At 37.0% G+C, this 10335-nt stretch overlaps 1 protein-coding gene across 2 annotated transcripts; it reads left to right on the top strand.

The window, feature by feature from the left end:
- The first annotated feature begins 1135 nt into the window (after positions 1-1135).
- LOC115971700 (protein NETWORKED 1D) lies at positions 1136-9927 on the top strand. 2 transcript variants are annotated; one of them, XM_031091714.1, is made up of 5 exons: positions 1136-1390; positions 1766-1838; positions 1966-2232; positions 3318-7423; positions 8394-9927. In XM_031091714.1, exons 3-5 carry the CDS (start codon positions 2130-2132, stop codon positions 9597-9599), a joined length of 5415 nt encoding a protein of 1804 aa, XP_030947574.1. In that variant the 5' UTR covers positions 1136-1390; positions 1766-1838; positions 1966-2129; the 3' UTR covers positions 9600-9927. The 2 variants fall into 2 exon arrangements, with proteins under 2 accessions (XP_030947574.1, XP_030947575.1); XM_031091715.1 differs by having other exon boundaries at positions 1136-1459.
- The last annotated feature ends 408 nt before the right edge of the window (positions 9928-10335 follow it).

Genomic DNA, 10335 nt, shown 5'->3' with positions numbered 1-10335 from the left:
GTTAGATATCATTATTAATTTGTTAAAATCCAATTCACACATTTTAAAAATTTTACTTTGGATAATTTTTTTTTAGTGAACCATAATATTGTAGGGGTACCTTGGATTATGACATGTGGAGTGCTAAAACATGCGAGAAGACAATGACTTTAGAGGTATTTTTGTGATTTCAATATAACCATTAATCCTAATTTTATATAACAAAATAGTAATGTCATGTTTTTAATTAGTTCAAAGAGGAAGATTAGCTCATAAAATACATGTCTCGAGGTGTTTTAACATGTTTGAATTTGTTGTGAAAGCAACCATTTATGTAATTTTGTATTTGAGTTTGATAAGTCAAACAATTGAAAATTTTATTTTATCTTAATCATCTTCTCTTAAGTTAGGTAGTCTCTTCTCCAAAAAAAAAAAAAAAGTAGGTAGAGTCTCATAAAAAATTATATAGTCTCTATTATTATGTTAATATAAGAAAAATATCATGCAATTTTATTTTTATCTTAATTATTTTTTTAGATTGCTTATCAAATTATGACAATCAACCTAGAATTTTTTTTTTCTTTACAACAATTAGGAGACCCAAATTGCGTTCATGTTTATCCTGGGAGAGAGAACTAGATAATGCCATTGACATTGAGTCTTAAGAGTTAAGACTTGACAAACGGTGTTGAAAAGGAGAACTAAGTAAGTTTTAATTATTCAATTATCAAGCCTTTTTTTGGAATCCTTCGATTTAGATTAACAACTAAGATATTAAAAAATTGTAAAAAAAAAAGTATTGGGAGGTCTTTGGTAATTTTGGTAACAAAATCCTCCTAAAAATTCATGAACAAAACCATAATTTGATTAGTAAAAACATGCAGTAGAGCACAAGGAAAAACATGTTTGAAATACTAACCAAAGGGACAACCTAGTAATTTCGAAGCTAGAAAGTTTTTAAATTTCAAAAAAGAGTCTTATAAACTTGCCAAAAGAGTAGCTTAGTAAATAACAAAACCAAATTAAGGAAATAATTACTCCTTCCTATCAAAGAAAAAAAAAAATCGTTCTAAAAAAAAAAAGAAAAAAAAATCATTAATTGAAAATTTACCTTTCCTTTTGTATTTTAGTTGGTTTTGTGATTTTGTCTCCGCCCACCTTTTTTGTTTTTGTTTTCTTTCTTCTGTTCTCAGGCAGCCCCACATGGTACCAAACCACAACATAAGGGCAAAGCAAAGCAAAACACAAACAGAAAGAGAAACAGAGTTATATTAGACAGAGACAGATACAGAAAGATCCAACTTAACATGGGTTGAGAATGAAAGAGGAAAAGCAGCTGAAGGTGCTCTTGTAACAGCTGCTAATCCAATCCAATCCAAACCAAACAAAACCCAGAATCTGATTCTCATTGGTAAGCCTTTTCATCTCTGAATTTGTCAGCTTCAGTTACAATTTCCATGCCCATGTATATCAGTTTCAGGTAACTATTTTTATTTTTTATTTATTTTCTGGTGGCTCTTTGTATGGTTGATTCTCTTGCCACTTACTAAAATTTTAATTTTTAGTTACTGGGTATTAAAAAGTTTGTTACTTTACTTTCGGCTTCATGGAGTTGTAAAATTGATGATGTTTTCTAAAGGTTTTTGTAGTTTATCAGGTTGTTCTGATACCTTGTGCATGATCATGACTTTTGTGGATTGAACAGATTTCTAAACTTATATTCTCTGAAAGTGTTACCTTGTGTATAATCATGTTCTCACAATTTATATGGTCTGTGTTTGATCAGGTAGTCTGAAAAATTCTAAAAGTTAGAAGTTACTTCTTGTACATAATTTTTGGACTGGGGTCCAATTGATCAGGTACTATGCTTGCTGATTCTTTCATACTAGTTCTTTGGAACCTGATCTCGCATGCTAATTGTGCTGATTCATCTGAAGCTGAAGTGTGGTTGTTATTTTTTTTACTTTTGTCAATTTTGTTGAATAGGTACAAGGAAGCAAGAAATAATCCTGCTAATAATTATAGATTGGGTGCTTTATATCTATCTATATCTTGTTCTGCGTTTTGTTCCATTATTTGGGATTTACTATCTGGTTTACAATTGGCCTGAAAGTGAGTTTCAAAAGTGGTGGTGATTTTTGGCTGGAATCATGGCAACCCTATCCCAAGCTGATTCGAAACGCAAGTATTCCTGGTGGTGGGACAGCCATATAAGCCCAAAAAATTCAAAATGGCTCCAGGAAAATCTTACAGGTATTGCTTTCTTTGTTATAGGACTTGTTTGCATTTTTGTTGGACATAATGATTCAGGTACCAGATCTTCTAATTTAGACTTCCTAGAGATCAGTTTATAATGATTTGATACTTCCATTTGGTTCCTAGAAGTTAAAGAAAGGAAAATGATTGAAAGGGTCAGAAAATTTGTGAGACAAATGTCATTTAATGGTGTTCCCTCCTCCATCCCCTCTCTTCCTGTCTTTTTGAGAACCAAATAAAGTCTTGCGAGATTATAGTGTGTGATTAGTTCCTTTAATTGAACAAAAAAGCTTATCAGCGTTAACACTTTTTTTTTTTGGTTCAAAAAACGTTAACACATTTCAATCTCTTGAAGGGATTTGTGCAGGAATTTACTTATTATAATGATGTCTTACTGCCATCTCAATTTTGATGACAGAAGCATATTATTATTGTTTTCTAATTCCATTTCCCCAACTGAGTATGTTGTGTATGTGGTGCAAATGGCACTGAATAGTGTGATGGTTGCTTTGGATAGCATTATATGGAAGGGCAGAAGTGTGCTTGACACTTGTAGGTAGAGAAGCCGGTTGCTCTCAGTTGAGCTCTTATATCATTTTTCATTTTTTACTCTCCTCTCTAGCCATCAACAATGCATACCATTTTGCTGAAACACTAGTTCCAAAAGCTTAAGCTATTACGAAGTTTTTAAATAATGCATTCAAGCATGTTACTCACTAGCACGCCCTTAACATAAATCTGATCAATGATCCAAAAAGAAGGTGGCTGCTATTAAGCATGTTCCTGAGGGAATGTGGCTCCTTGAAAAGCTACATACCATTTTGTTCATAGACTTGTGCTAGATTGGTTATACTGTTTGCATCAGTATATCTGCTTTTCTGGCTCTCAAGTGAAGGTTTGCACCCTTAATTGGAAAGAATGCAATCAACTCTATGTTCTATGTGCAACTGCAAATTATTAGCTTCACTAGGTTATTTTCCTCTGCTAGATTAATCCCAAGGCTGATGGCCTCCTTATTATACCTAGCATTGATGCTGTGTATGTGTGTGTGTTGACCAAAGATTTCCTTTCTGCTCGAACAGATATGGACGCCAAAGTCAAACAGATGATCAAGCTTATTGAAGAAGATGCAGATTCCTTTGCAAGGAGGGCAGAGATGTATTATAAGCAACGACCAGAGCTTATGAAATTGGTTGAGGAGTTTTACCGAGCATATCGTGCATTGGCTGAAAGATATGATCATGCAACTGGAGCGCTACGCCAGGCTCATAGGACTATGGCAGAAGCATTTCCAAACCAAGTTCCATTTGTTCTGGCTGATGATTCACCTGCAGGTTCTGCTAATGAGATGACTGATCCCCAAACACCTGATATGCCAACCCCCGTACGTGCAATGTTTGACCCTGATGAATTGCAAAAGGATGCTTTGGGACTATCATCTCATTTCCATGCTCTGAAGAAGAATGAAGTGTTTACTGAAGAATCTGATACTGTAACAATCAGAAAGGGTTTGAAACAGCTTAATGATTTGTTTGGCTCTGTAGAAGCAGGGAGCCATGCAAAGTTTTCCGAAGGAAAGGCAAGAAAAGGACTCAATTTTCAAGATGCGGAGGAGAAGGAACGAAGCGTGCAAAACAATGGGAGCCATAACATCCAAGCTCGAGTTCTTTCTGAGTCTGAGCGATTGGGTAAAGCTGAGGCAGAAATTTCAACCTTAAAGAAAACCCTTGCTAAATTTGAAGCTGAAAAGGAAGCAGGCCTACTTCAGTATCAAGAGAGTTTAGAGAGATTATCCAATCTGGAATCGGAAATCTCTCATGCACAAGAGGATTCCAAGGGACTTAGTGAACGGGCCAGTAAAGCTGAAGCTGAAGTTCAAACTTTGAAGGAATCGCTTGCCAAATTAGAGTCTGAAAGAGAAACCAGTCTTATTCAATACCAGCAGTGTTTAGATAGAATATCTAATTTGGAGAACAATATCTCTCGTGCTGAAAAGGATGCTGGAGAACTTAATGAGCGAGCTAGTAAAGCTGAAGTTGAAGCTGAAGCCATAAAGCAAGACCTTGTGAGAGTAGAAGCTGAAAAAGAAGCTGTGCTTGCTCAATACAGAAAGTGTTTGGAGATGATATCAAACTTGGAAGACAAATTACTACATGCAGAGGAGAATGCCAGAACAATTAATGGAAGAGCCAATAAAGCTGAATGTGAAGTTGAGACCCTGAAGCAAGCACTTGACAAATTAACTGAAGAGAAGAAAGCTGCTGCCCTCCAGTACCAGCAAAGCCTGGAGATGATATCTAGTCTGGAGCAGAAAATCTCATGTGCCCAGGAGGAAGCCCAAAGGCTAAATACTGAGATAAACGATGGGGTTGCAAAGTTAAAGGGTGCTGAAGAAAAGTGTCTTCTGCTTGAAAATTCAAATCAGTCTTTACAGTCCGAGTTGGAGTCTTTGGTGCATAAGATGGGGTCTCAAAGTGAGGAACTTACAGAGAAGCAGAAGGAATTGGGTAGACTCTGGACTTGTATACAAGAAGAGCGGTTGCGATTTGTGGAGGCTGAAACTGCTTTCCAAACTCTGCAACATTTACATTCTCAATCCCAGGAAGAACTGAGATCTCTGGCGGCAGAACTTCGGCATAGAAACCTAATGGTAAAGGACATGGAAACTTGTAATCAGGGTTTAATGGATGAAGTCCAGAAGGTCAATGAGGAGAACAAGAGTTTGAATGAGCTCAATTTGTCTTCAGCTGTGTCGATAAAAAATTTGCAAGATGAGATCTTAAGCTTAAGGGAGACAATAGGGAAACTTGAAGAGGAGGTTTTACTTCGAGTGGACCAACGAAATGCACTTCAGCAAGAAATATACTGTCTGAAAGAGGAGCTTAAGGAGTTGAACAAGAAACACTGGACTATGCTAGAGCAGGTGGAGTCAGTAGGCTTTGATGTGGACTGCTTTGGGTCATCTGTGAAGGAATTGCAGGATGAGAACTCAAAACTTAAAGAGAACTGTGAGGCAGAAAGAAGTGAAAGAGTTGCTCTGTTGGAAAAGTTGGAAATCATGAAAAAACTTAGGGAGAAAAATGCTTTTTTGGAGAATTCTCTCTCAGATTTGAATGTTGAGTTAGAAGGTGTTAGAGGGAACGTAAAAGAATTAGAAGAATCCTGTCAGTCTCTTTTTGGAGAGAAATCCACTCTTGTTGCTGAAAAGGCCACCCTGGTTTCTCGGTTACAGATTACAACTAATAATTTGGATAAACTCTCAGAAGGAAAGAACTTTCTGGAGAATTCCCTTTTTGATGCAAATGCTGAACTTGAAGCATTCAGGGTGAAACTGAAGATCCTTGAAGGTTCTTGCCAGTTGCTTGACACTGAAAAGTTTGGCCTGATTACTGAGCGAGAAAGCTTAGTTTCTCAGCTGGACATTTCCAAGCAAAGACTGGAAGATCTGGAGAAAAGATACACATTATTAGAATATGAGCACTCAAGTCTTGAGAATGAGAGAGAATCTGCACTCCACAAAGTAGAGCAACTGCAGGCTTCCTTGGATGCTGCAAAGCAAGAACATATCATTTTTTCAAGGTTGAGTGAAACTCGGTTGGCTGCTATGGAATTACAAATTTGTGTTTTGGAAGAAGAAGGTCAGTGCAGGAAGAAAGAATATGAAGAGGAGGTAGACAAAGCTGTCAGTGCTCAGATGGAGATCTTCGTCTTGCAGAAATGTGTGAATGATCTAAAAGATAAAATTTTCTCTCTTTTAATTGAGTGCCAAAAACTCTTGGAAGGATCCAGATTATCAGAGAAACTGATTTCTGAATTGGAGCATGAAAATCTTGAACAACAGGTGGAAGTGAAATCCTTGTTTGAGCAAATAAAAAAATTGAGGATGGGATTGTATCAGGTCTTGAAGACTCTTGGCATTGATGCAGACTGGTTCGAAGATAAGATCAACCAAGATGAAGCTGTTCTAAGCCACATACTGTGCAAACTTCAAGAGACACAAAACTCTCTGTCTAGGAGTTACGATGAAAATCAGCAGCTGCTAATTGAGAAGTCAGTTCTTGTTACACTACTTGGGCAACTGAAAGTAGATGAAGCAAATCTTGTGACAGAAAGAGACACCCTTGCTCGAGAGTTCATGATTCGGTGTGAGCAGTCCTCATTGTTGCAGACTGAGATCCAAAAGCTTTTGGAGATCAGTGAAGAATTGAGGTTGAAAGTAATGGAGGGAGATCAGAGGGAGAAGGTATTAACAACTGAAACAGAAAATCTGAGTCAGCAGTTGTTGGACTTGCAAAGGGCCAACCAGAACCTGCAGGAAGAGAATTGCAAGGTGCTTGAAGAGAAAAGATCCCTGAATAAGGAGGTACTTGACTTAGGGGATGAAAAACATAACCTAGAAGAAGCACACTGGGCCTTGTTTGGTGAAACAATGTCTCAGTGTAACCTTTCTCTGATTTTTAATAATATAGTCTTTGAAAAGTTCGTGGAACTGGAAGAGCTCACCAAAGATTTGGTTAAACTTCGTTTCGTCACTAATGACCTAGAAGAGAAGCTAAGAATTATGGAGGGTAAATATGATGGTGTGGAAATGGAAAATTCAGATCTCAAGGAGTTGGTGAATAATTTGGAGAATGAGATTGTATCAGTTAAATCTGCTAGTGATCAATTAAGATGTGAAGTTGTGAGTGGAAAGGATCTATTGTGCCGTAAGAAAAATGAGCTTTCAGAAGCAGAACAGATAATCAGTGCTATAACCAATGAGAAAACAGAGTTGCACAACTTTGTGGAGGATCTGAAGAATAAATGTGATGAGGCTAAAATTAGGGAGGAAATGTTGAGTTCTGAACTGCAAAAGGGGAGAGATGAGACTGAACTGTGGGAGTCTCAGGCTGCCACTTTTTTTTCTGAACAGCAAAGCTCCTCCGTCTGTGAAGTGTTGTTTGAAGGCAAGATTCGTGAGCTAATTGAAGCATGTGAGAGCCTTGAAGATAGAAGTAATTCCAAAGATATGAAGATTGAATTGCTGAAAGATAGAATTAGCACCTTGGAATTCGAAAATGGAGGACTACAAGCTCAGTTGGCTGCATATACCCCAGCTGTCATCTCTTTCAAAAATTGCATATCATCTCTGGAGAAGCATACTTTTTTCAATTATAAACCTCTCGCAGTTGAAAATGAAGAAGCAATGGTAATTTCTATCTATTCTCCATTACTGAAATTTCTGCCCTTATGGAGACCAAGGTCTATTTCTTAAATGCTTCATTCCATTTATTGCCTTATCCTGTTATACGTACTCTATGCATTAGCAAAATTGGATTTACCTTGAGCCATAATATTGTGTCGTGTAACATGTATGAGTTCTTAAAGCTTTAATTGAACTTGCTACTGGAAGAAGCAATGGTAATCCCTTTATAAAAGTGTGATTTTTCTTGTCTGTGGTAGCTCCTATCTATGTACCTTACCTCACTAGCATGGCCTTGTCTTTTCTTTCACATTTTTATTCAATGAGTTGCTGAGACGTAGGATTTAGTAGAATTAACTTTCTGATTTGGTGGTCAATTAGGAAACACTGATACTTCAAAATAGCAGCCATATCCACACCAGACACCTATCAGATATGGAAGATATGGATAATTAGTGTAGGATACTTCTTTATTATTTTTTTATCATCTCTTTTTTTCTCTTACTTTCTTTCTATGGAACTAATGACTTAATAATTTATTATTTATACATGTTTTTATGCCTCTTAGAATTTGTTGCTTACATTTAAGCTAAAACTTAGTATAATATGTACATCAAAAGATATTTGTATATGTATTAATTGATTAAATTATCTATACTATATTATATCCTAAATTTTCAAGAATTAACATATTGCTGTGTTGGTAACTTTCATATACATATCCCATATCTGTATCGGTGCTTCCTACGTGGCTAATTTTTAAAATTCTAGGAGTTTTAAGGGGCTGTTGCAGTGTGCTCAATTTTACTGTTAGCTTCTCATTATTAAAAATTTCACAATAAGGTTTTTCATTACATGGGTTGTATACGAGGGACACCTTATGATGTAGTGTCCCCCCACCCCCCTTTCTAACTCTAACATGTGATTTTGGTTCTCATGTAATAATGTCCGTGCTTTATATCCCACATGTTTGCAGGATGCTCATTTAATGACTCACCCTATTGCTGAAAGCTATCAACAAAGGGATGAAGATCAAATTTCCATGGAGCCGGATGGATTTTCAGACTTGCAGGATGTGCAAAGAAGGATCAAAGCTATTGAAAAAGCAGTGGTAGAAGCAGAGAGGCTTGCGATGCTGGAGCACCTTAACACGAATGCCAAACTAGAGACTGCATTGAGAGAGATTGAAGAGTTAAAATCTCAAAGCCGCTTGTCTCGAGAATATGTTGTAACAAGCAAGCATATTACTCCATATCAGGTCAAAGAGGAACTTGGGGACAGACACAGTAATGATCTAAAGCTGGGGAAACAGACACGTGAAATCTCTGAAGCAAGGAATGAAGTTCTGACTAAAGATATCATGCTTGATCAGGTATCTGATTGTTCATCATATGGGATAAGCAGGAGAGAAACTGTAGAGACTGATCAGATGCTTGAGTTATGGGAAACCGCAAACCGGGATGGCAGCATTGACCTGAGGGTTGGCAAGTCTCAGAAGGCGGCCACTGCAAAACATGCTCGCAATCAGATTGGAGCTGTCAAGGAACACAAGCATTCGTATCCCTATTCAGAATCATCGTTTGAGAAGGAGTTAGGTGTGGACAAATTAGAAATCTCTGATAGACATACCGAGCCCAGTCAAGAAGGGAACAAGAGGAAGATTTTAGAAAGACTTGATTCAGATGCCCAAAAGTTGACAAACCTTCAAATCACCGTGGAAGACTTGAAGAGGAAGGTAGGGATTACTGAGAAGAGCAAAAAGGGCAGAGGCATTGAATTTGATACAGTTAAGGTGCAGCTGGATGAATCTGAGGAGTCCATCATGAAGTTGTTTGATGTAAACCGCAAATTGATGAAGACAGTGGAAAACAGTTCCTTGTCCTTTGATGGAATTTCTGCAATAGAGTCAGATGAGAGTGGAAATGCTAGGAGGAGAAAAATTTCTGAACAGGCACGAAGAGGGTCTGACAAAATTGGGCGCTTGCAGTTGGAGGTGCAGAAAGTACAGTTTCTTCTACTGAAACTCGATGATGACAAAGAAGGCAAAGGTAAAACAAGAATCAGTGACCGAAAACCAAGAGTTCTGCTGAGAGATTATCTTTATGGTGGGGTAAGAACCAGCCACAAGAGAAAGAAGGCGCCTTTTTGTGCATGTGTCCAACCTCCAACTAAGGGGGATTGAAGCAGTTTCATTTTTTCGGCAAATAATCAGGATAAAGTAATGAGACTTTAGTTTGATTTCTGTAGAGTTCCATTCATACAGGTGTTTTAGACCTACATGTTTTTACAATGTCTTATAGAGAGGATCAGGTCTTCTTTAGCTTAGAGACCCTGTAGTAAATTTCAGGCCCCTTCTAATTTTACAGAGGCTGCTCTCTTGGGAGCGTGGTTCATCCCCGCTTCCTATTATATTTTCTACCATGCATAAATAATCTGGGTGTAAATGAAAATAGTATTTCTCTCAAGGTTGCTGATGTTGTCTTGTGGATTGAATTTTATGCATTGCACATCTATGTACACAAAAAATAGCAAAACTTCAGCTTGCAATAACTTGAGTTTCTACCATGTGGTGTGCCATTTGAAAGAGGAATTGAAATACTTCTTCTGCCTCGTGAATTTCTGACAACTCTTTATTAATGTATTTGTTTAACACATTTAACACTTTAATTTCAAATATCTTAATTCATAATTGCATTTAATGCATTTATTTTTCAAAATATTTTTTTTAGAAACATTTTTTTTTTTTCAAATTATTAAATTACTACAGTTGTATAACTTATTTGCATTGATTTATTTCACTAAAAAAATAAACTGCAAAAGTATATTTGTACTTAGAAAAGGCAAACTTTTAAAATGGTGTACATATGCCAAATAAACTGAACAAATTGGAGGGGGGTTGCTGGTCAAATCTAATACAG

Source organism: Quercus lobata, chromosome 12 (genome assembly GCF_001633185.2).
Source record: "Quercus lobata isolate SW786 chromosome 12, ValleyOak3.0 Primary Assembly, whole genome shotgun sequence".
NCBI classification, from domain to species: Eukaryota; Viridiplantae; Streptophyta; class Magnoliopsida; order Fagales; family Fagaceae; genus Quercus; species Quercus lobata.
The sequence above is the reverse complement of the archived record's forward strand: the minus strand, read 5'-3'. Positions and strand labels throughout refer to the sequence as shown.

What these genes read in the sequence shown, in the direction of transcription:
- LOC115971700 (XM_031091714.1), top strand. Translation starts at nt 2,130, where the DNA reads ATGGCAACCCTATCCCAAGCTGATTCGAAACGCAAGTATTCCTGGTGG. An exon ending in GCTCCAGGAAAATCTTACAG is followed by an intron (nt 2,233 to 3,317) that starts GTATTGCTTTCT and finishes CTGCTCGAACAG; the next exon opens with ATATGGACGCCAAAGTCAAA. An exon ending in TTGAAAATGAAGAAGCAATG is followed by an intron (nt 7,424 to 8,393) that starts GTAATTTCTATC and finishes ACATGTTTGCAG; the next exon opens with GATGCTCATTTAATGACTCA.